The 26701-nt window shown below is 35.9% G+C and overlaps 2 protein-coding genes and 2 long non-coding RNA genes across 4 annotated transcripts in view; 1 reads left to right on the top strand and 3 right to left on the bottom strand.

Moving 5' to 3' along the window:
- The window catches only part of LOC109070464 (latent-transforming growth factor beta-binding protein 1), a 72627-nt gene extending 60895 nt beyond the window's left edge, over positions 1-11732 (bottom strand). Inside the window, 2 exon segments of the mRNA XM_042773960.1 lie at positions 9468-9538; positions 10580-11732. Of these exon segments, the coding sequence (XP_042629894.1) occupies positions 9468-9538; positions 10580-10908 (400 nt within the window). The 5' untranslated portion in view covers positions 10909-11732.
- Positions 11733-16842: 5110 nt separating this feature from the next.
- LOC109047350 (tetratricopeptide repeat protein 27-like) overlaps positions 16843-26701 on the bottom strand; it is an 80711-nt gene continuing 70852 nt past the window's right edge. Inside the window, exons 19-20 of the mRNA XM_042773959.1 lie at positions 23790-23890; positions 16843-17236 (exon numbers count right to left, since the gene is read on the bottom strand). Of these exons, the coding sequence (XP_042629893.1) occupies positions 17117-17236; positions 23790-23890 (221 nt within the window). The 3' untranslated portion in view covers positions 16843-17116. The remainder of the gene's footprint in view (positions 17237-23789; positions 23891-26701) is intronic.
- On the bottom strand, positions 20468-21097 carry LOC122148151. Its single transcript, XR_006162133.1, has 2 exons — positions 20708-21097; positions 20468-20612 (listed from the first exon to the last, which is right to left on the bottom strand). It is a non-coding gene; the product is annotated as an uncharacterized LOC122148151 (long non-coding RNA).
- Positions 21731-23256, top strand: LOC122148152. Its single transcript, XR_006162134.1, has 2 exons — positions 21731-22458; positions 22777-23256. It is a non-coding gene; the product is annotated as an uncharacterized LOC122148152 (long non-coding RNA).

Raw genomic sequence — 26701 nt, 5'->3', positions numbered from 1 at the left:
ATAAAAATGAAGGTCAGAACTGATAACTGCTCAGATCATGAGAGAAAGAGTAAAGAGAACGAAAGAGAAGCAGACTAACAGAGAGAGCTGGAGAGAGGGAAAATTAGTTGATAACTGGGTGTTGACTTGTGGTCTGTAATTACATCGTTGAGGAGCAGGAACAAGGCTGTCATTCAACTACAAAGAGCCTAGCGGCCAATATGCCAACCAACACAGACTCTATCACACACACACACACACACACGCACACACACACAATCAGGGCAGCTTGATGCTCATCAGCAAATTTATAGTTAGTCATATTAAGTGATTAAGTGCTGTGGATATTTCTAAATATAAAATGGATCAGCACCCAGTTCTCAAGGCATATGTTAGGAAGGACGATCTCATCAACAGTTTCTATGACATCACAGTGAACAGCAGCTGCTCTACACAAACTGCTACAGACATGCAGTGGCCATCTGGTGGACCGCTGTTCAATGTGGGCCAGCCCACTGGGTAAATATATATAAAGCAATATTTGCCAGCTGTTTACATTAATAAAATGTTAAACGACAGACATTAATTTTCAGTAATGCAAACTACTACTGGCCTTTTCGAATTTCCCAGATTTTTATGCCATTTACGTTATTCGTTACAATGTACATAAACATTTACGGTATGTAGCAGTTTTCAGCAGAGATGTGAGTAAATGTGTGTATATCTCTATCCAGACTTTCTTCTGTAATTTCACGTGTTATGAAAATGAAAATGTTTCATAAAACAAAAAAACACCATAACAAAATAAACCCTAAAACATTCTAAATCAAAAGCTGTGATCATTCAATTACCATGACTAGGAAAGTGATATACAGTATATTATAACAAAAAGATTATTTGCTTATTAGTTCACATGAATAATTTTATATACACACTTGTGTTTTATTATAGTTTTCTATTTAAGATTAATATTCTATTTAACATTAATTTTAAAAATGTAATGTATCATTACTCCAGTCTTCAGTGTCATATGTTCCTTCAGAAATCATTCTAATATGCTGATTTGCTGCTTTATCATCAGTTATTATTTGTCCTCAATTATTAATAATGGTTCTTATCAATACTGAAAACTGTTTTTGCTTCTTAATATTTTTGTGAACAGCATTTTTGAAATATAAATAATTTGTAAATAAGTATACTCTGTGATTCAGTTTTTTTTTTTTTGTTTAAAGGGGGGTGATTCATTGTTGGTGTAATATCTTTCACTTTGGATGTTATAGTACTAAATCCAGTGATTCAACAAACTGTTTATTTTTTATTGTACTGTATACACACACATAAAAACCCAACTATAAAAAATTTAGATTTAAATCAATATTTATGTACATTTAATTTACATTTAATTAAGTTATGAACTATATAAACAAATTAAACTTCATTTTTCATAATAAAAATAATGTGCTTCATTTATAAATCTTTTTTTCCAGATGCTTCCAAAGGAGGTTTTTATTAAATTCAGCTCACTTTTGAAGACAAACTATACCCAAGCACATACACACGTTTACAACATACAAGCTGGATTAAAATAAGCATTTATGACCACACATTATTATACACACTCCTTGTGACAGAGGTGAGAGTGATTACATCATACAAACTACTCCCCCTGGTTTGGAGTTTTTCATTTCTGTTGACACAACCCACAGCAGGGGTTTTCAGTTTTCTTTTCCACCCTCACTAGGTTTCCCTCCTTTTCCAGTGTACATCATTGGCCCTCTGGGGCTCAAGGTTACAAAGTGAGACAGCCCTTAGAAACAGAGTACACACACAAACACTGTTCTTGTTCATATCATGCCCTTGTACACCACCTCTCCTACATAAACACACACAATGAACACACATGTAGGCGCAAAAGTACTTTTAAACTCCAAAACTCACCCCCCCCCCACACATTTACATACAGAAAAAGTGCTATATTATTAAAGTAGAAGTATTGTGAAAAATTAAAAATCTGTCCTTTTCACTCTAAAAATGCTGTGTTGTTTCAACCCAACTTTGGGTCAAATATGGACTAACCTAACCGTTGGGTTTAGTTTTTATATTAATTTTTCAATCCAAATGTTGGGTTAGTCCATATTTGACCCAAAGTTGTGTTGAAAGTTGTGAGTGAATTCACTTACATTCATGTATTCTTCTGTCCAACACAAAAGATGTTTTGAATGCTCATAGTTAATTATATGACCCATCTTGATAAGATGTGCCTCATCTAAATGTACATGAAAAATGTTATGCATTTATTATTTGTAGATAATGTTATGCATTTATTATTTGTAGATAAGTAAATGACTACATGCATGAAATGCAAATCTACCACACATATTCAATAACTGATCTATATCTGTCAATCCAGTATCAGTGTCTGGGGTACTGTATCCAAAATTTTTTTACTGAGTCAAGTAATTGATCAATATATTAGCCAGGCTGATAAACTGTTGTTTATTTTGAGATGTTTGGCCAAATTCAGAAGCATAAGCTTACACATGCAAAATCTACCAGTCCAGTGAATGGATAACGCACATTTGGGTTTTAAATATTTATAGTGAATTTTAAACAAAAATTTCATAAAAAATATGAACTCTTGATTAAATTGAATAATTCCATTTCATTATAAACTACTGTTTAAAGTCTTTTAAAGAAATTAATACTTTTACTTAGCAAGGATGCATTAAGTCAATCAAAAGAAATAGTAAAGACATTTATGAAGTGACAAAAGATTTCCATTTTAAAGAAACTGTTCCTTTGACCTTTCTATTCATCAAAGATTCCTGTCTCTCTGTATAAATTTAGATTGTAACTTGTACAGTGTGAAGCTGCAAGTCAGTGTATCACAAGTGTTAGATCATACCGACATCCTGCTGACAACGGCAAAAATTTGTAAGACCGTCTCACCAAACCTTATGACTAATGCTGTGGGCTACTGTACAATGTGGAGGTTAAACGCTCTGCTCAACATCTCTTCAAACAAACCTTCCTGCTGACTAAACTGCACAGTACCAAAAAAAGACAGTGAAAGATAAAGTTAGGCCTCACAAAGACAAAGAGCAGGAGAGAAAGAAAGACTGATAAAGAGAGCATTAGAGAAATGAGAGGGCGATGTTGCTGACTCAGATGACCAGGCTATGGGGAGCAGTGCTGGGTAATTCCAACACGTCCAGCTTCTTATTAGTTTTATCCCTCAAGTCAGTATTGAAATCAGTGTTAAATGTGTTGCACTGTTCCCTCAGTGTGCTCAGGGGTGTAAGAGCTCACGCACAGCTGAACGCGCCAGACAGAGCGGTCGATAAGCCCATTTCAGTCTGCTAGTATTTCACAGTAGACACAGAGCCAATTAAAGGCGGCGTGGTCGGGACATTTCTTGGCTCAGCTTTATATGTGTAACACATCTAAGAGTTCATTCAAGAGGATCTGTATGCTGCAGAGCTCTCCCACAGCTCTAACATCTTCAAACGTGTTGAATCTGAAAGGTACAACTTGGATTTGCTTGGACAAGACATGTGGGTTAGCATGCTAAGCTACTGCCTGAGGACTGAAAGCCTGCAGTGTGAGCAAATAGAAGAGGCTTTTCACAAGTTGTTGTGGAGATACAGACACAGCAAACTATGAATTCATGAATATGAATTAGTTCCTGTTTTTTTTGCCCAGATTACAGTTCTGTATCACTTTGTCATGTACTTTTCAAACTTTTAATATGGTGGCTTAAGCTGTTTTAAGAATGATAATTGAACCTGTGGAATAAAAAAAAGAGCACCATAGGGACACAAACATTACAAAGACATGCGCTAACTGCAACATAAGTAGAATGATTGACACTGGACCACTGAGTTACTGAAAATGAATGCAAGTACACGATTATTCTGAATGTGACCTTAAAGCAAACCCTAATCACTTAAACTAAGGTGAACATATGTCCTGTTTTTCCCAGAAATGTCCTGGCCAGGATTTCTAAATTTTCATACCTGCTGAAGCCAATGATTGAAAAGTAGTTGACTAATAGTTTGCAGGCATTGGACATAATCGACCAATGGTCAAAGCAATGCAAATATGCTACATATACTACATTGAGGGTGGTTAATAAATAAGACACAGGTGTCTATTGAATTATCACATGCAAAAATAGAGCAACAAGTGAATTTGGAGAACCAACAGAATTTAGCTCTCCTCTTTAGTTCAGGCTCATCCCAGCAGGTTCCTCAACCTAGTCACCTGTTCCTGCAGATCTAGGACATTTTTTTAGCACAGAAGGCCAGGAAAAACATATCCGTCTCTCTGCCGTGCTGTGGAGCCCAGGTGAAGTATTTTCATGTTGTGTTTTATCTGGCGAAGGACATAAACACTTGGGCCATGTTCAGTTGATGGACAAAATAGACTGAGCAGTCTTTCAGCGCTGGGCTGTGCACACGCCTAAGCACGGGAAAAACACTTCAGATGAGCAATATGAGAAATCCAGGCTCAGAGGGAAGATATGAGCATTCATTGCATTTTACATGCTGTAAAACTTGTAAAACAAACTGTAAATTAGATTTAAATTATGTAGTGGCATTAAATTGAAACTGTCATCGATGCAAAAGTCCTAAATTTTCATTGTCTATCTGCAAGCTCTTCGTTGCTATACAGTCTTCCATTGTGCAGACAAATTAAATTACCCATCAACCCACGACTGTCTGAGAAACACAAAAATGCTCTGAATGTTTCTTGATGACCTCAATCCAACAAAAGAATTCAAGGAAAGCCTGAGATGCTTCTGAATGCATATCACATGGTAAACGCAAACACGAAAACACCTCAGAGAAGAGATGGCAACAAGGCTGCAGTCATTCTGCAGACTGAACTTAGGCTCACTTCATGACCTCCATTCAAACAACTTTTAAACATGCCAATTCTCAATTCTGTTTCTCAATAGTCTGTTAAATACGTTACGCCAAATGTTAACACTACATCCAAACCAACAAGATTACAGTAATAAGCCATTTTTCTGTCTGGACCTGGATTGCCATGACAGTTTACTGCTTGTCAATTAACATGTGTTTTACATACTGTACGTCACTTAACTCTCTGAAAAAAAAGGCCATTCATTCACAATTGATTTGTGTTCTGAAAAAAAAAAAGAAAAAAGATCAGTGATGTACAGTACTTATCTTAGTTCAGTACTGATCTTCAGCATATAGTAGAACCAGTAGGTCTCATTTAAACTGAGATTAAGTTCACTTAGTCACTACTAGTTAATCTGTAATTCAGTCACACAATTTGTTCTTAATGCAAGATTTATCTAGTTGTTCATAAGCTCCCCAAAAAGTAATGTGTAGTTGAATAGGAACAGAATATGGATAATATGACATTTATCATTATTGGTCCAATAAGCTGCCTTCAAATTTGTAAAAAGAAATAGTGTTGAAAAGCAATAAATTAAATTATTTAAAATTAAATCAAAATTCCCCATTGAAATGACGCTAAAATTATAAAATAATTAGTCAATAAAATTAAACTTAACTAAATATTTAAATTAAATTGGTATGAAAAAAGCAGTAAATAAATAAAAATAAATAAATACTAATATAGCAATTCAGAAATATTGATAGTTATTTCCTTGAATATTTTTATGTTAAAACGCTGGCATGCATAAGTGACAGTGTGAGGCACACTGGAAAGTTCACTGTTAAGATCGGTTTCATGTCGAAGGGCTGCTAAGAACCAATTGATTCACAAAGTTCATCATTTATCCGTCATTTAAAACATGAGCTCATTGATGCAATCCAATCGGTCTTCCAGTTTATTCCAGCTATTATTACTGGTTGAGGGCTTAAGTTAATATTTAGTTTATGTGTAGGGTTATTATGTTTCAACCAAGTTTAACGGTGCAATGCTCAAATATTTAGTAGTGCAAGTTAGTTGGTGCTGGAGCTGGTGCAACCGGCCCCTGGTCTCCATTGTTATTTATTTATATGACATGATGGGCCGAAAATGAACCAGGATTAACACTCGTCTTGTTCAGTTTGAGATAAAGAACTGGAGTGCAATACCCTGGTGGTAAAATAGAAAGGCTAATATCCCAGTGTCCCTCCACACTGTACAACAATAGGACTCAATGTCAGTGACCAAAGCTACCTGGATGACTGACAGCTCCGGATGAATTACTTCATCTATGAAGTTCTATGCAGCTTGGTGGAACGAGCCAGGAAAAACAAAAGGCACTTCTATTCAGACGATTCTCTGTTTGCACTTTCTGAGTGAGGGGAGTGTTAAAACCTGAAAAATCAAACCCCATTAAACATTTAGCAGGAAAATTTATGATCAGGTCTGTCTTCCGAGACAAGAGAGGTAGAGAATGGAGACATAGTGATCCTAAAACACAAATGGAAAGGAAGATATACAGTATAGAGACAGGGGGAGGTACTGACTACAACCTGGACTTTCTCATTTTTCCCCTATATTGAAAAATATGAGCAATGAAACTGATGAAAAATGGATGACCTATGATTAATCCTTGCCACTATGTCCCAGTCACCATGAATTACAACATCTAATGCTGCTGTCAGATAAACGAAAAAGGTCATAATTCATTCTTAATTTACTTGAAAGCATGTGTACACAGTGGTGACCCCATCATAAGACACGTTTATGGGTTGACTCCAGTGATCTGGCAGAAATACTGGATTCTGTACATTTATGAGAATAACCTTTCACAAAAGCGCACCAAGTTTGGCAAAACATAAAAACAAATGGCTTAATGACACCATAGTGGTACTATATAGCAAAATAAAAACAATATAAACCCAAACCATAGAAATGGACCTAGAGACATTCTCTAAGGTATTAAAGAGGCTTCCCTTTTCCACACCCAATTTTCCTGCAAGGTCTTCCATTAAAAATGTTCTGTTACATTTCAGCTCAAGTTTAAGGGCTCTTAGGCCACTCACTGTGCGGCTGACATCAAACTATAGATGCTTCCATTGAAAATAAAAGGGATGGCTGAAGCAGGAATGTGCTCTGGTTTTGCTCCAGATGGCCTCCAAAATGATTCCACTGCCCGTGTAAACAGGGCCTCTTTCCGTAAACACAGGGTTTTCTTTTTTCCTCACTCTTTCTCTCTCTCTTTTATATATAGAGAGAGAGATTTTAATAAATTAATTATAATAATATTATATGAAATATTGAATATGAAATGAAATTGAATATGAATATGAAATTATATACACACACATACATGATGTGTTCAATTCCAGGCAGACTACTGTACATTAGAGGTAGCGATTTTTATATAAATCGTTCCATCAGTAGGTGGTGACAAGTAGCTGTCTGAGTCAATAATTTTACCAATTTGTTCAAAACAGCTAATTTATTCCGGAATAAAACAAGCTACCACCTTAATGAATGAATCATCGAATAATTCACTCAACTGAATTACTCAAAAAGAATGGTCCATTCAGGAACGAAACAAGTCACCAGGTCACAATAGTTTATTTAACTATATTGTTTAAAATCAATGATTCATGCAAGAACGAAGCTAATGTGTTTGCTTGGAGAACCGTTACAATTAATTCTTATGTAGCTTTGTTCAGAAATGTTTGTTTGGAATTTTCATTGCTGGAAAATTAGAAATACCCTAAGTAGCTGGCAATATTGTTATCTTAAAGGTTTTAGACCAATGGTTGTGCAGCGTTTTTTCAAAACGTCAGTCTATTTGAGTAATCCGAAAAACAGTCCCACCCCCAAACTCACGAGATTGGTTTAACAAGAGTTCCTGTACCATGCTCAAACAAATATAGAAGGTTTTTTTAATTGTGTCCCAATGTTTATACTTTTAAAGGACTTAACCTGACTGAATGATTTACATATGATTGTTTCTGCATATTAAGCTTTGAAAGTATCTCAAGTATCTGCCACTGAAAAATTAGAATAGATAATGTAACAAGCATCCTTAGTTATACAATGTTGTACAAAAAATAAAAAATAAAAAATAAAATAAAAATATTTTTGGCTTAGCAGCTTGCATATAAGCCTTTGAGGAAAAAAAAAACATATCCTTCAAATACAGACATCTGGAACCAAGACTGACTTTAATGTATGAGAAAGATCACTCGGATGAAATTGGCAGCATAATCACTGTACACTAGTAAAATGTACACCTGATGTTTGACGCAATGCTCCAAGACAAAACACTTTGTCAAAATGCAGCAGACATCCAAGACACAATCTTGGAGGCGGCATAGACCCTACACACAAAAAAAGTCAATTTGTCATTCCTTATAAACAAGAGAGAGGAAGGAGGAATGTCACTGGAGACAGGGGATATAGACACAATATTGAGTGTCTAAGATATGTGTAAAACGTGAGTAAGAGGAATGTGTGCTGGAGGCAAGACTCAGACAGCGGGTGGAGGTACTTCCACACATACAGTGACTGGTTCTTATATAACCTACTGGCAGAAACACACAGGAAGAGGAGAAACTGATCCAGGTCTTCCACTAGTTTATCATACTCTCTGTAGCATCGAAATTTCTCACCTTTTGCCCTTTGCCATCATGTCCTCCTATCTTTGTTTTCCATAATTATATTTCAAATTTTTTCCTGTGTACTTCCTGTCCGTTGCATTAACTGTAAGATTTCTGTCATGTCTTGCATTTCTTTTCTTTACAAACCCCAAGTTGGTGCTATGGGTTTTGAGTGCAATAACTTGCAGATTAGATTTCCTTGTAACTTGAGCATATTGTGACATAATGAGTGTTTGCTAAAATATGCTATCATGAACCATCCGGCACCACCCACTCGAAATCTACACCTATGATAACAATACACACCCTGCTTCCAACCACCCCCATCTCTCCGCTTCAGATCTCACTGAGAATGTTTTGACTTCCATCACAGGTGGCCATTGCAGCTGTCTGTCTGCTTGTTTATGAAGGATACCATAAAATGTCTCAGCATATGTCATGTTTTAACCACAGCAACTGCTCATGGCATTAAAGGACAGTTCACTCAAAAATGAAAATGATGTCCCTCATGTTGTTTTTTTGCTTAAAAGTGCATAGTGAGGGTTTGAAGCCAAAGGGCATAAGTGTAATCCCTCAGTAAATGATGTTGGGCAGGATTCTTAACTCCTAGATGACCCCTAAATATAACTGAATCTGCAGCTTTTGTGTTAGCAGCCTAAACCCTTCGTAATAAGACAAACTCAATCCCCTTTTCTACACCGTTGACTCCTTAGCTAATTTTGTTGACATACCTAAGAGTACGGATTTCATGTGAAACTCTCAGTCTTTAGCAAAACAGAGTTAAACTAAAGCAAAGAAACCATTCTGAACTAGACTTTCAGGGTGATTAAAGGGCTTCCCTTCTTCAAGCAAGATTTTAAAGTGAAGTTCAGGTTTGGTGTCATGTAGAAGAAAGACCTGAGAGAACACGCATGATTCAAAAGAATCGTCATAACTCACGTTTAGTGCAGCGCTGAGATCCTTGGGTTTTGCTCCAACCAACACAGCACTGCCCCCCACAGACGTTCACTCTGCAATGACATCAAGAGTCACACTCACACACAAACTGAATGGACCTACTAACCTTACTGTAACCCTGTAGCTGGTTGAGGCTCCAATATAATCAGTCCTCTTATTCTCACTGTGCAATTTCATACTGTACTTCAGAGCTAAGTGAGAGGAACTGATCCAAAGTACAGAAAATATGAAGAAATACAGGGCTGGGATACACTTAATACGGTTTGTGATTGTGGGGAATGTGGAAAAATCTTTGTGAATGGCCGGCTGAAACTTTTTAAGGGGCATAAGGTTCATTGGTAGGGAAGCCGGTAGCCTACATTTAAACTGGCTCACGTGGCTTCTTAAAACAACAGATGTTACCTTGCTTTTTTGAACGTTATGATCACTGTAGATTGGTTGCCTTATCAAATTAATTGCTCCTTGATGACACCTGGCTGCTAACATCATTGGAAATCAAATGCAAGATTCAGACCTCTAAGGAACTACAACCCTCTCACATTCTGGATTGTTTCTATTTAACAGTATTATGTTAACAAAATTTAAGTTCTACATTTTGAGAATCGTACTAAACTTTTAGAACAGTCATATTTCTTCTTCTGGCTAATTTTTATATTTCTTTGTATCAAACTGTAAACTACACACAGCCCAGTAATCGGTTTGACTTACCGATCATTTTTATCAGCACCATTTGGTGGGTCCCTTAAAGAAAAGCATTCAGTATCGGTATTCACAGGTCACTTTATAATGTTACTTTATTTTTATTTATTAAATATATTTTTAAGTTTGGATAATAAACTTTGTGACCATTTAGACTGTAAAACAACTTTGCATAAAAACAAATAAAACTAACACTACCCATTATTCATAATTACTATAATAATAGTCTAATGACTATTCATAATCAATGTTTTTACTGTTGTAGCTGTCCGACTCCAATGCCTAATAATCGGTATCGTACTGTAAAAAACAACAAACAAAAAAACTATATATGCTGTTGGTCGACAGTTAACGTAAAGTGTTATATACATGAATATATTTGGCTCTGATCTTACCCTGACATTTTTATATGATGGCTGGATGTGTGTCGGCCAGGCTGCGCGTCCTGACGTATCGGAATGCTCGGGTTCGGGTTCGATTGGTGACCCATTCTGCGGGTCCGGACCTGGCCGCCGAAGCTGGCTTTGAGCTCTACATTGTAGGAGTGCGGCTGTCCCGACGCTCCCGAGAGCGATGAAATGGAGCTCACGTGAACCCCGTCCGTACCGCTCGGTCCCGGCTGCAGCACGTACAGTCTCCTGAAGCCGCTCTTATCCGCCGAGAGCAAATCCGGAGAAATCAATAACGTTAAAGAAACAATGATGTCCCACATGAGCACAGCCATATCCACTGGAAGTGAAAGTGTTGGGAAAGTCTGAAAGAACCACTCTGTACTATATTTACACACTATAGATAGAGAGACACAAAAATAAAACTATAGAAGTGCAGCTCCACTCTGTCGCGTGTGAAGCAGTTGTAAACCCTCGCGCGCTGTCATCTATTCGCCATAAGAAAACACTTAGAGGCAAACATAACTTAAAAGAGGGGAGTGAATGCTTGGAGTGAAAGAAAGTTTTAAAGCACGAAACGGAAATCGGGGAAAACTGGAGTCAATGCGGCGAGAGAGCTCGCGTGCGCGCGATTTGAACTCGAGCAGAAGTTTGAAAACTCTTGGGCGCGTGTGTGCGCAAGGGCACAAGTTTGTGCTCGAGCTCCATATAGCCAATCTCCTGCAGAGATGACGTCAGTAATAAGGTTCTTATTGGAACACACATGTGGGGCTAAACCCTTAAACCAAAGGCAAAAAAAACTTTAGAACTGTTTCAGACGTATGAATTTGAAGGTGGGGGTCGTTTGTAAAAATGTTAGTTAAGTGCATCCATCATAAGTCAAGCCTGTCATATAGAGTGCAGGCACCAGTTCCACTGTTCCATACATCTTTTTAAGAAAAAAAATAAGCTATTCCAGTGCATGGTTCTTAAGATATTACATTGGGCATCAACTGAGGATTGAACATCAATATTGCTTATACAAAAGTAACCAGAAATTAAATTAGAATCAAACACTGGCTATGCCTACATGCACCCTATAATGCGATTAAGCCACTGCTGGAATTAAAGCTGAAGCTCTCGCAAACAGAATACCATAATTATGCACATAATTCGAGTAACCATAATCACAGTAAATGCTTTAACCATCACACAAAGTGCGCATGTGTGGAAGAGAACCCGCCTCACTTTGGGGGACCTCAGAAATAGGGTTAATACTTAATAATACCCTGACACTTTCACATGGCATTGGTAAGCATATAAACAAGTTTGAATAGATTTGTCCAATCAGAATTCCTTACTGAGATCTTTGGCAATAATTGGACTATTAATGTGCATTGGAAATATAGCCATTGAAACTTATTATTGTGGTTTTTAAGGATAAATTGGCTATATTGTCATATCTAATCTGGCTTACTGATAGAATTTGCCCTTAAATGCCATAGGATTTGATGGACATGCATTGCTGTCCAAGATGGGAAACTAGCTTCACTCTTAAAAATAAAGTTTCTTTATTGGCAGATTATTCCATGAAGAACCTTTAACATCCATGGAAACTTACTGCACAAAATGTTCCTTAAAAAAGGGTCAATATTTTATTAAATGTTTATCACACCAAGAAAAATTGTACTTTTAAGAATTGGTCAATGAAAACTTTGTTAGGAAACTCAAACTGGCTCTGTCATCACTGTGAAAACCCCCTTTGGGAAGCCTTATTTTTAAGCATGTCGACTATCTTAAACCAACTAAGACCATTTGCAAGATGTTTTTAGCTCTCCCCTGCCATTTACAACACTACTGTAACAGAGGTTAAAAGCCATCAGAACCATTCATTTATTCTGCTGATATACTTAAGTGAGATTTATTGAGTAACAGTCAGAAACAGGGAATCGAAGCGGTCCATGATTTTCTATACAGTTATGTGATCCAAATGACTTTCTCCCTACAGCATGCCTGACTGCTTACCAGCTCTAAATCTGACTTTGAGAGCCTTCTGCCCATGAACAGGGACCCTATGGCCTCCCTACATGTCAAAAACGGATCCTATTAATACATTCAGCATCCGCACACACCCTCCTGTTTCAACACACAAATAGATGAACATGCCTCCATTCTTTCACACGCTCACAATTCCCTAAACTTAGCCGAAAGTTGCTGTCCTCCTACAGATGCTTGTTATCTGGATTACCAGAACATCTTTATAGCATTACTGAAAGATGACTCAGAAACTTCCTTAGATCAAGATCATTTTAGGCCTAGACTGAGCTCAGCCCACTCTAGGATATGCGTGGGTGAGACAGCCAGAGAGACAGATAGACAGACATGGAATACCATTCCTCTTAAGCTCTGGAGTATTTGGAAGGAGATTTCAGACTGATTTATTGATTGCATGAGATCATCCTTGAGAAGAACCGAATGTCTTGAAAGAAACTGTTCTGTTTCTACACAACCTAACAGGTGTTAAACAGTCCATTTGTATAATGTACATGCGCAAACAATTTATATTGTGAAGAATATTGCCACATTAGGGTTGTTTACATCAACTGATGGTCTCTAATTGAAAAAAAAAAAACAAGAAAGTTCCTGTTACATCTTCCATGTCTAATGGTTTAGAGCTGAAAAATAAATTCAGTTAAGGAACAGAGAGAGAGTCGGTGCTGTCATAATGCTATCACAGCTATTTTTAGTTTAAAAATAATGACCATCATAACTAAAAGATGAGCAGGAGAGAGAGAACACAATGTTAATGGCAAGATTTTGGCATGCTTTAACAAAGTAGTTTACACTACACTCTCAAATCTCATTTTGGTCTGTGAATCTAACCTTCAATGGGGATTTGCACACAATTCCCAGCCATGTGAATAATAATAATAATAATAATAATAATAATAGTAATAGTAAAGTAACAGGAGGAAACGCATACAATGAGTAATTGTAACATTAGTAATAATGTTCTCAAAGTTTTAATTAAATAGGCTTAATTGCTTCAATCATTCAGGTTGTGAGCAGTAACAGCAGTACTCTCTATCAGCCAGTCATGTGCAAGAAATACAAAGGCAAACTTACTATTTAATATAAAATGTATCATTTTATACAGTTGCTAAGGTGTTCTGGGAGGTTTTTAACGTTGCTATGCAGTCGCTAGGGTGCTCTGTGTGGTCTGTGTATTAGGCCAATCAAAAGAACCCATCTTCAGCTGTCAATCATTCTGGTTTCTGGAAAGGACTTACAGTACCCTTTATTAAGTCTACAAATTTATCACTAGTTTTATCGTCCAGAAGGTGAAAATCACAGATCTGATCGCTTAGAAAAGTAATGACACCTGTTCTCAATCAGTCAAGTGATTTGAAATATCATAATTTTTTGTATTATAGTCCCCCTGGATAAATACTTCAGATAAAGTTTACCCAAAAATGAAAATTCTGCCATCATTTACTCACATATTCATCCATACTTACATTCTTCTATGGAACACAAAAGATATTTTGAAATTCAGTGAGGACCTCACTGACTTTGACTGTATGCATAAAAGAAAAAAACAAAAACACTATTCAAAATATATTTTTGTGTTTCACAGAAAAAAGTCATACAGGTTTAGAATGACGCGAGGTAAGTAAATGATGATAGAACTTTCATTTTTGGGTGAACCACCCCTTGTTTTGCAAACTCACCTCTTGGGAATATCCAAATCTAAACCATTTCATCAGTACAGTAGTACTTGGAATTTAAAAGATCAATTGTGTCAAACACAATCAACTTTTACAGCTATACTTTATAAACTGTCAGAGAACATAACGCAGGGCAATCGGGTTCTTAAGTTGTTCATTTGTGCGTGAGACGGCAGGGACGCAATTAAATGATACAGCAGTCACAAATGCGGCCCACAGAGGGAGGACAGGAACTTCACACTGTATTATTGGTATCACCACAACCCTGCGGGAGGAAGGAGAGCTGTGCTGGGAATTAACAGTTTACATAGCTAAAAATGTGCTTTGCGATTGTTGTAACAGCCAGCAGGGCAGCCCTGGTGGGAGGGACGCAAATGTCTTCTGTCAGCAAATCTCTAATGTAATAAGGGGTTTTCAAACACAACATTTTGGTTTTAGATACTACCTAAGTTACAGTATTTGCCATTTAGACAACTGCAACCTTGAGGACAGCTGAGGAGAGCTTGATATTTATTTTAGGCACATCCTGCTAGCTTCCAAAAGCGCAGAGTGCTGCAGGGATGGTCACACCCTGGAAACAAATTACCTTTTTTAGAATTTCCTGGTTTTATCGTCTAAAGTTATTGGGTTTTTGATTAAATGCATTTACACTGCAAACAGGTAACATACTCACTAGTCTGCTTCCAGCCTTATGATCACATTAAACTCTTTATTGTTTGAAGTAAAGATAGAAAGATAAAAGTCATGTGACTGTAGTGCAATTTATTTTATAGTCTACGTTTAGCTTTTTACATCTGGTGATTGTATTTCAGCATCAAAATTCATAAAAGTTGTGCATTGGCCTACAATAGCACGTCATCACTGCAGCACTCTATTCAGAAGAACAGAGCAGCACTTTTTGGATGATGTAGTAACAAATGCCGAACATATGTGGCACTGATTTTAAATATCTCTGCTATAGTGTGTTGACATTGTGTAATCTCTGTAAGTAGTTCACTTGGTGGTTCCCAGAACAGACACAGAATGGTTGCTTTGTATCAGTTTCATATTTCTTAGCCCCCAGCTATCCTTTTGGTTCTCCAGGGCAACTTACTAGGCAATGTTCTTGCATCATTTGTACATAGCTGAATATGATGAATAACCAAACACTGCCAATTTCCTTGTTTCTTGTTAACGGTCAAGCAAACAAAGAAATGATCTCACAATGAAAGTTAATTACTTACAGATATTGTCTAATGCTCAAATACCATGCAGAAAAATTACTAGCATGATGCAATTTCTCAGAGGAAAGGCACAGAGATATGTGCAAGCAAGATGGGCGTCAAGACAGGAAGAGAGTCTAGATTTATAAGAAATCAGATTGGTAAAAATAAATCTCTCTAAAATCTCACTAGAATTGGACAATCAAATATATCAACATTCAAAAAGCTCAGAAAGGCAACTCTGCAAGCTCTCAATGACATAATGACCTAATCTGATACATACTTTATATCCACTATTGTTCAAAAGTTTGTGGTCAAAGGTTTTTTTTATATATATATTTCTTCTATTCAACAAGGACACATTAAATTGATCAAAAGTGAGAGTAAAGACATAAGTTGCAAAAGATTTATATGATAATAATAATAATACAAATCAGCATATTTGAAAAACATCATAATTAAAATATTTCACAAAAAACAAATCCAACAAAAGAATAAACCACAATAAAAAAAAAAAAAAAATAAAAAAAAAAAAGAAATATTTAATATAAAAAAAAAGTTATTTTTATTTTAGTAATAATATACCACAATAAAAAATACTCAACCCTCTGGAGTCTAAGGGTATTTTTGGGGCCTGGAGAAGTCTAACTTGAAACTATTAAAGATATTTTACAGACCCCAAACATTTTCATGGTAATGTGTTCCTGTAATACTTTTAAATAATCAAATATGGGCTTTTCAAACTTGAAACTATTTACCCACAGTTATAATAATAACCAACATTTTAAATTCAAAAGGCAAACTTTTGCTGAACCCCAGGTTAAAGGTTGCCTTAAATACATTAACTGAGGGTTAAGTTTTGCGTGGATGAAGATTGCTGAAATAAATTAAAGCAAACATTGTCAGTGTTTAGATTTTATGCCCAACTGAGGCGCTTTTTCAGATATCATGATAGCAATCTCCGAAACACTCCCTTTGGCAGAGAACAAAATAGACAGTAGAGACAGGGTGAGGAGAGTCAATGAAAAGTTATGCTTAATATGACTGCTGTAGGAAAGGCTTCCAGTTAAAATGATAATACACAAGTCACTGAGTCTGTCCTGAGTTCAAGACTTTTTCCAGTGTCTTGGTTTTGTCAGTCTCGGGAGCATTCAGACTCAAACACGACCCTTTTCTGGTGTTGGTCTTGAGTCGAACTCTAGGCCTAGATTCAAACTCAGAGTTTGTCATGACTTTAACACTGTTGCAACGCATATGATGTTGCTTGACCTAGCTGTCAGTTGTCACTCATTTTATTCTACTCTGACTAAATCATCATATACACAAGTTCAAAAAACAAGCACATGGATTAAATACTGTATGTAAGAAAGAGACTGTGTACTATTTATTGGAATGAGGCACTGTTGAACAAAGGAAATTCATTGCCAGCTTCAGGGACCTTAAAATCACATTGTGTGATCACAGGAGCTCTGACTAGGGCAAAGACAGCTGACCCTGGATCAGGTCATGATGACAAATATCTTTAACTCAGTCATTAACAAGTCTTTATTTTAAGTTTTTCCTGCTGATTTAACAAGCGACAGAAGCCCTAAGCCCTCCAGGATCAAAGGGAGGAAGAAAACTGCTATGGCTTCTCATTGGCTGCGTAGCTGGGCACTCAGGTCCTGCAGCTCTGTGATGAGCTGCTCGAGCTCGGTGACATCACCTCTGAGGTCATCATGGAGTTCACCTGTGGCGACATCAGTGTACAGCTGCTGTGAAGAGAAAACAAAACAAAAAAATGTGAGACTTATAAATGGGAGCTGACAAAAAGATAATTACTTTTCCATAATTACTATTACTCCAGTTTTCGGTTTCACATGATCCTTCAGAAATCATTCTAATATGTTGATTTGTTTCTAATATCTTATTATTACTGATGTTGAACACCATTATGCTGCTTAATATTATAATAATATAGTTTTTCAGGACTCAAAAAGAACAATTTATTTGAAATTGGATTTTTTCTACATTATATACAGTCTTTACCGTCACCTTTAATCAATTTAATGTGCCCTTTCTGAAAACATTAACTTAAAAATAATAATAATAATAATAATAATAATAATAATGATGCATAAATAAAAATACTACCCTCAAATTTTCTAACAGTATTTTATATATATATATATATATATATATATATAGAATATATATATATATATATATATATATATAATATATATATATATATATATATATATATAAAATCCATTCTAAATTTCCTTATTAAATATCCTGTTTTGTTGGATTTGTTAGCACAAAAAATACACAAAAATCCAAAATTTACAAAAAAAAAAAGACCCCTTTTTTCAACACTCAAAAAAGTCAACTAGCCACTTGTTTGATTTGCAAAATACAAATATGTCTGATTAAATAAGAATATAACACGTTTACTTATGTTAAATGATTCATTCTTGTTATTTGTAACTAAATTACGAAATAATCAAATTAATTCGATCAGCACGTGTTGATTCAATGAGACTGAAGTGCTTCTTATCAATACCTCTCTCTGGTGAGTCACTATGCGCATGCGCATCGAATGCAAACGCGCCAAAAGAAGAAGAAGAAGAGTCAGTCACTGCGCATGCTCATCATCACTTCGGCGGGAAGTTCGGAACACGTCACGCCGTGGAGTTTTGTGTGCGGTTTGAACTGCTGCGTCTAATCGGTCTGCATCCGTGATATTGAGGGTAAGTTTGACTTGATATGTACCTGTTTTTAATTAGTACAGTGGGATTTTAGATTAGAAATACGTTATTACACACTGTGGCGATGTTTCTAAGTAGGCTTATTTTCTCATTCTGAAAAACACGTGTTGGGGTAAATTTCCTTGTCTGCGTCGATGCGAGTTTCCTTAAACGTTAATCATTTCAAAATTTAGCATCACAATTCAATCCTAGCTACGCCTAACTATTAACTACACAACCGTAAACTCTACCCCAACGATTGGAAGGGAGAGACGGAGGAAAAGTTAACGCAGAGTCGAAACACACCATGCACCCTTTTTTCTGTAAGTGAATGTAAGTTAAGGTAACGTTATATATATGCAACTTGGCCTATCTGAAATACCAGACGTTATTTTATTTTTTTGTATTTTTATTTATTGAGATTTTGCTTCGTATAACAACGGAGGGATGTTATTAAAGTGTTAGTTCATCCATACATTAAAATTATGTAATTAATGACACCCTCATATCCTTCCAAACCCGTAAGATCTCCGTTCATCTTCGGATCACAGTTTAACTAACGTTACCAAATAACGTTCGCCTGGCCCTTTTTGTGAGTGTAAAGTATATCAGCAAAAATATTACTTTAAACGTTTTATAACTAGACATTTCTGTATTTTCAATCCCAGCTTACTGAAATACAGTATGCAAAAATAGTCAAGTAAAATATGATGCAGTCGATCATCTATTTGAAATATCTAAATTGCACTAAAAGTTCTGATTTTATAGGGTTGCATGGTTTTATCCAGGGAGCATAGTTCTTAATATAAGTAAAAACTCTTTAATATTTAGTAACAGCAGCCAGTAGTGGTAACTTTCTTTAGAATAGGAGAATATTGTGTTTTTCTGGCCTTAGCATACACATTAGGGTAAATTGATTGCAGTTTTGCAGGTTAACTTTTATATATTTCTTTTTCACAGCGGAAATGTTCCTTTTTTTCATACACACAAAAAAAGGAAAAATGCATCACAATATAAGCTCTCCCCATGCTCTTCTGGTGTGAACCTCACCTTAATTACATGGTAAGTAGTTTTTCTTAACACTCACATACATTAATGTATAACTAACTATCCTTGATTACTGAATTTTCTTTTTCTTTCTCTTTCAGTGACTTTATGTGGCAGTGCAGTCAGTGTGTTGCAAAGGAGAGTTGAACGTACAAATTACTTAAGCATTATAAACTACACCATTGTTTTGGAAATCATTATGTTTGTGTATATTTAAATTGTCCATGCACATTTAAGACATGTGCAGGACTGAAAACCCACGTGTATAGAGTTCACCCATTAAATTCTACACAGACCGCAACACAATCATGTACTTTCGATGTGAGTTATGCAACCGTTCTGACCTTTCCACGGAAAAAGATTTATTTATTCACATTGGAACACATTTGAAAAATAATGAGACTGTAACTTGTGTATTTTTTGGGTTGCTCTTTCAAGACAAACATTTTAAGTTCATTTTATCCACACAAAAAAAGAAAGCATAACTCACAAAAAGATTTTAAAGCAGGTTTAACTGTGTTTGCAGACTCGGCACATAGCTCTGAAGATTTTAGTGCTGGTAGGTTCTACTGATGTGTCATATGCTGAAGTTGGTCCTGAGTCAGTGTCAGAAAGTGATGATCTTGCTGTTGTCAATTTGCCCAAATTAATTGAACAGAAAATAGCTGTGATATTGTTGAAATTAGAACATATATATCATATTCCTGCCAGATTGTTAGATGAATTGTTGGAAAAACTGCATTTTTGGTTAAGCTCGGCATGTGCGCCACTCACAAAGCGTGCTCTTTCAGATATTTTCAAAAGCCATAACCTCCAGATCAGTCAAGCTGTTACTGAAGAAAAATTTGTCAAATCTGTTTGTGTTGCTAACCTAGTGGCTCAAATTTTTGGGAAAGTACGGGACACTTGCAACGTCTTAACTATTTCGTTGCTCATAGAGAAATGGATGAAACGGCTTCTTATTCTTTTGTTATGCATTGTCAATGTTTTTCAGATTGATAGGGAGTTCTTTCGGTTTTCTACTGTACCACTGCTTTCTACGTTCTTTTGCTGAACTTGACCGGTACTCCCGCACGTTTGATGGAGATCTTCAGTAGAAAAGTCGGGCAATCAGGAAAAAAATCCGACAGATCATGGATGCCATCTCCAAGGTTTGTATTGATAAATGAGTTTAGTAGTCATTCTCAATGAAGATATTCTTTCATGTTCAATCTTTTTTTTTTTTTTTTTTTTTTTTTTTGTAAAACCGTAAGTACTCTTAAGCACTGAAGTTTGAGTTAATCTTGTCCCCACCCCACAGGATGACACTATACATACCAGAATAGCCTGTGTGATCAAGTCTCTGTGCACCTACCTAATAAATAAATAAATAAATTAAATTTATGCATTAGCAGACGCTTTTATCCAAAGCGACTTACAGTGCATTCAGGCTATCAATTTTTTACCTACTTGAATGAAGACCCTGAAAAACTAGTGAAGGCATATTTGGTGAGTTGATGAGAAAATGCAATTTCAAAAGCCCATTAAATCTTAACTTGGGCCGTGTTTTCCCCCTATTTGCTACTACAAAAATGTGAAATGAGAGCATGCATAACTTGATCAAATAACAGAGCTGGACAAATTAATTTATAGGAAACTAATGGTACACCATGACAAAATTATGTTATGAATTGGTTAATGCACAAAAACCTAATACATTTTTATTTCATATTGGTTGAGCTCTCTTGGGCCTGACTTAGAAAACTGTAAACCCACCCTAAAGATTTAAATTGATCTAAAAGCAGAAGAGGCGTGCAACAAAAATAAATAAATGACATAAGAAAAACTACATGCCTGCTTTTGTTTTTATTGCAGTGCATTATATTCTAAGATGGTTCTAATGTTTATAGCACCTCATTCATTATAAATTTGGTGGCCAAATAATAAGTCTTATAACATAATGCACTGCAATAACCCTTCAGCACCCACTGTGACCTCAATAATCAACATTTAGAAGAATTAACACCTTTCTGACTGTTTAAACTTATAAACTGATAAATTATAACCTGGTAAATGTAGAATTCATAGCAGAGCTCCTGTATTGGATTGAAGTGCACTTTACAGGTGTACTTAATAAGGTATAATGTGTGTATAAGTGTGCAATTCTTGAAAGAAATATTTTAGATAATTAGTTTTTTTAATCTTTCATGTCGTCCCACAGGATTCAGACATTGAGTCACAAAGTACCATGGAACAAACTGTGATGGGAGTGTATGTCATACTGAAGGAGGTAGCGCTGCCTGACGATGACCCACAGTACATTGGTGTCCTAATTGAAGGTGTGGAAGTCCTCAGTGACTTGAGTAGCATTGCGCAGGCTTGTGCTCTGTTATTTGGGCTGATATACTGTTTGAACATGAGCTACTCACCAGAGCTCAAATGCACTTTGAAGTCTTGCAGAAGATCTTTCTGAATCTTAATGGACAGAGTCAAACATAAAGTACTTTTTGAAGTTCTGCATTTTTGGCGTTCTGTGTGTGTATATATATATATATGGACAACTGTTATTCATGGCACTGTTTCTCTAATATAAGCTTCTGGAGCAAGTAACATTGAATAAGACTTTTAAGTAAAAAAATTCCACTTGGGAGTTTCAACTTATTTTTTGCACAGTTCCTACAAACAAGCTACTGGAGCAAGTGAGCTTGAACAACACTGGTGTACTTACGAAGATGCACATTTGTAGATGATTACAAGCTCTTTTATAGACCACTCTTTTTGATGGCACAGTCCCTATAAACTGGATTGATGGTGCAAGTAAGGTTGGCGTAATTAGCGAAGCTTGTTTTTGTTTGTTTTAAATGGACTTTGACTACAACAATGTTTAAAGGGACCACTGACTGAAGTAGTTGTTACACGCTTACAAATATTTTCTGGGAGTGGAGCAGTAGCTGATGCACAGTATCAGGTTGTTTATTTTCAGACGTGAAGCAACATAACTTCATGTGTATATGTATTTGGTAATCTAGAGTTATCAAAATCATTTTCATGTGATTCCACAGGAAGCAGCTGCTAAGTTTTTTTTTTATTATTATTTTTTTTTTTTTTTTTTAAATCGTATTGCATCAAACTATTATTAATATTTTATAGCTCAAATTTATAAACTCACAAAAGTTTGTTTTATGTTCATGTTCAAATGTCACATTTTGTGTCCGATCAAGGTTTACCTTACAAATTCCCAAAAGGGTAGTGTTAAAAGTGTCTTAATTTGTTATATGTGAAGCAACATAGCTACACTGTAATTTAGAATTATCAAAATACATTTCATGTGATATCACAGCAAGCTGCAGCAAGGTGTTTTTTATTATTTTATTTATTTTTTTTTGCTGCAAACTTTTTTTTTATTTTAAATTTTTTTTAAGTACTGTTTTCTAACTAATATTGTTTTACTCACAATTCTTTGTTATACATTCATGTTCGTTCAAATGTTGTTGTTGTGTTTTTTTTTTGTTTGTTTTTTGTTTTTCTCTCAGGCCAAGGTTTACCTTACGAATTCCCAAAAGGGTAGTGTTAAAGTGTCTTAATTTTTTATATGTGAAGCACCATAGCTACAATGTAATTTAGAATTATCAAAATACATTTCATGTGATATCATTACAGCAAGCTGCAGCAAGGTGTTTTTGTTTTTTTGCACCAGACTGTATCTTTTTTTCTTTTTTTTTTGTACTGTTTTATAACTAATATTGTTTTACTCACAATTGTTTGTTATACATATTCATTCATGTTCGGTCAGATGTTGTTGTTGTGTTTTTTTTTTTCTTTTTTTTCCACAAAATGGTGTTAAAGTCCTACAAGCATTGCTTTGGGATCAGTTTTCTCAAGGGCCAAGATTTAGTTGGCTATAAATGTTTCTTATGCATTGTGTTACAAACAGGAGACTAAAAGTGAAGAAAGCAGGTTAAACTTAATTGGTGCATGTTAAAGGCCAATGGAAAAAAAAAAAAAATTTCAAATTTAAATTTTTTACTGTGCTTTTTTTTTTTTTTTTTTTTTTTTTTTTTAGATTACTGGTGCAAGCATAATTAGTACATTCATCTAATTTAAATAAAATAGATTTTCATTAAACTATCAAAACCATACATTAACAAGATGTTAACTAGTTGATTTAACAAAGCAGAATTTTGTTGAATTAAAGTTCTTTACCAGCATTGAGTGAATAAGAATAAATTTGATTAGACTAACGCAATATAAACATTTTGATTCAATTAGTTGCAAAGAAGTTTCATTGACATGTTATAATCATCTTTAATCTACAAATGTATATTGTGTTCATATAACACATTCGAAGCAGTGCAAGTTTACTTGATTTGATTAGATGCATAATGGGTGCTACGAATAAATCATGTTCATTCAACAATTTATTTTTAACTCACTAGCATTAAATAGTCAGAAATTGCCAATTTTTACAAAACAAAAGAGGCCTGTTTTGGCAAAACTTTAGCAAAACCCTTAAAGCTAAAGACTTTAAGAGCTGAGTGTGTGTGAAACTCACTTTGGCTTTGGTGACAAGGCTCTTCAAACTGAGTCGAGCTGAAGACAGCAACTGTAGAGCCTCTTGAGGATTGCGCTTAGACCTGCTACAGCTGATGGAGACTGAGAGAAAAGGACAGGAATCACTGAGGAGTTTCATCTACAGTAGAGTCACGGCAGTTTAGAGAGGGCAGCGCTGGAACATTAAGCATCTGTATGCTGCACAGCCAGCGAGGGGAGACAGTGAGTGTGTCGGGCTGTCAAAGGTCACTTGAGGTCTGTGGCCTAATACAAAAAGTTTGTCATTATTTACTGTATCATAGTTGTGTGTGTGTGTAGTTTTGTTCACATTAAGTTTTGGATCACGACCTCTGAGCGACTCATGTTTAATCACTGCAGCTATTAGTGAAACATCCAACACCATTAAAACAGTCATTCAACACACTGTCATCTAGTCTACACATTTTTTTCAGAATGAAACTCATAATTAGCAGAGTCTGCAGCAGATTGTGGGGAAGTCGTGGCCTAATGGTTAGAGAGTATGACTCCTAACCCTAAGGTTGTGGGTTCGAATCTCGGGCTGGCAATACCACGACTAAGGTGCCCTTGAGCAAGAACCCCCAACTGCTCCCCGGGCGCCGCAGCATAAATGACTGCCCACGGCTCCGGGTGTGTGTTCACGGCGTGTGTGTGCACTTTGGATGGATTAAATGCAGAGCATGAATTCTGAGTATGGGTCACCATACTTGGCTGTATGTCACGTCACTTTCACGTAATATGATTATCAAGCATGGCTAAAAGAACTCTAAAAATAGCACGTATTGTGTGTGAAGATATTTTAATTTTCCTGAAAAGGTGCATTCCCAGAATTCTTTAGTGTACTGTTTACCTGCTCTGTTTATCTTCCTCACACATACGGAGGGAAGAAACAGTTTTATGAGTATACACGTCTACCTCAGTGCCACTCATTCTCTCTGTTTCTCGGTTTTTCCTCACTTTCACATCTCTGCATACCTGTCTTTTTGTCTTTTATTCCGTCATTTCCTTTCATTTCTGCTTCCGTGATTTATTTCTCAATTCCTTCTTCTTTCTATTTCTTCCTCCCTTCCTAAAAACTCTCCTTACTTCTCCCCTCCATTTCTTTCTTTCATTCTTTTTACATTCCCTCCTTTCATAAATTCCAAAATTCATTCTAAATTCTTTCATTCTTTCTAAATTCTCATTCATTCTTTCTAAATCTTTTAAAATTGTATTATTTTTTCCTAAAATTTTTTAATTTTCTTTCTAAATTTTCTTTTTCTGATTGTTTTTCTATTTTTTCTTTTGACATTCTTGTAATTCTCTCTAAATTATTTGTTTCAAAATTCTTAATTCCTGCTTTCTTCTTAAATTCTTAGTTTTTCTTTTTTCAATTCTCATTCGTACTAAATGTTAGTTTTTCAAAATCTTTTTCTAAATTCCTGCTTCTTTCCTTTCTAAATGCTTTTCAAATTTTCAAATGTTTTTCTCTAAATTCTTTCTTGATTTTTTCTAAATTCTTGCTTTCTTTGTAATTTTCTTTCTCTCTCTTAATTTGCATTTTTTGCTTCCCTCCTTCTTTCCTTCTAAATTCTCGCTTTTTCTTTCTAATTAATTTCTTGCTAAATTCTAGTCAATCCATCCATCAATCCAAAATTCATTCCTCCAGTCTTGCTATCTCTCTGTTCTCCTGAAGCGGCGATAGCAGGAAAAGTGATGTGATTAATAAGTGCGGAGCGGAGCTCATTCACAATACACACACACACACACACACAGAGCTATAATGCACAGCAACACATACATGAATACAAACAAGATCTACACAAATGCATGAGGTAACACACAACCCAGTGAAGACTGATCTCATATGTATGCTCACACACTTCCCTCACCTTTATATTGATCGATCCTCCCCAAACACACACACACACACACACACACACACACACACACACACACAGACACACACACACACAAAGCAGGCCAGAGTAAGTGGGAAGGAATGGAGGTGTGTGAAGGGTTCTGCTACATTTGCCAAGCTGCCCCCTTTATAAATCATTAAGTTCAACAACAAACAGCCTGCATGCTCAAAGGCAACAAGCTGATGGAGAGAGTGTGTGAGATGGAATAAGAGGAGAGACGCTAAGATGGCAAATGAACATTTGAGCGAGACCATGTTTCGGTTAGACAAGCTTGTCCATGTTCAGTGCCAGCTGAGCTGAGAATAACAGAATGTGGCAGTTTGATTTTTAAAGTGCCCATGAAATCAAAATCGAAATGCTTTGGCTTTTAGTATGAATATGTTAGCCTTATTTATCTACAAGCTAGTGTGCTCCAAAACGATGACAAAATTCGTACTTGGATGATATAAGCATTCAAATCTTACACAGTCTCTCACTTTTTGATGACGTCACCCTGCACTTCAGCTTCTCATCAAACTTTGTCCAATCAAACGCTCTCTAGTATCTGAAATGTCCCGCCCCCTACACTATAAATAAAAGCTGAAACTGCAGCTAAAATAGGTCACTTAGTATTTTCTGTATGCTGAATGGCACGATAAGGAGCGATTCAGACAGTGTAAATATGCTTTCTATTGGATCAGAAGCCTGGTTTTGCGTTGTATTAGGTTGCAGACCCATCTGAATTCTACACAGAATGCTATATTTTATAGCAATTTGGATCAGATTAGGAGGAGAAACGGCACTAACGAGTAGAAGAGATAACAAGTTCCCAGCACCAACATAAATTACACAAGTTTCAAACTACACAATGTCAGCATCATTATAATCACTGTTTTGCTTTAGTAACAGTTTCATATTGAATCTAAAGGGCTTATTGATTAGACTGTGGCTGTCATAAATAAAACGTCATTGGCTATTTAAAAAGTGGGCGGGGCTGCTCGATATGTCCCGCCCC

The sequence above is a fragment of the Cyprinus carpio genome, chromosome A17 (genome assembly GCF_018340385.1).
Source record: "Cyprinus carpio isolate SPL01 chromosome A17, ASM1834038v1, whole genome shotgun sequence".
Taxonomy (NCBI): Eukaryota; Metazoa; Chordata; class Actinopteri; order Cypriniformes; family Cyprinidae; genus Cyprinus; species Cyprinus carpio.
This window is presented reverse-complemented; position numbering and strand designations above follow the sequence as displayed.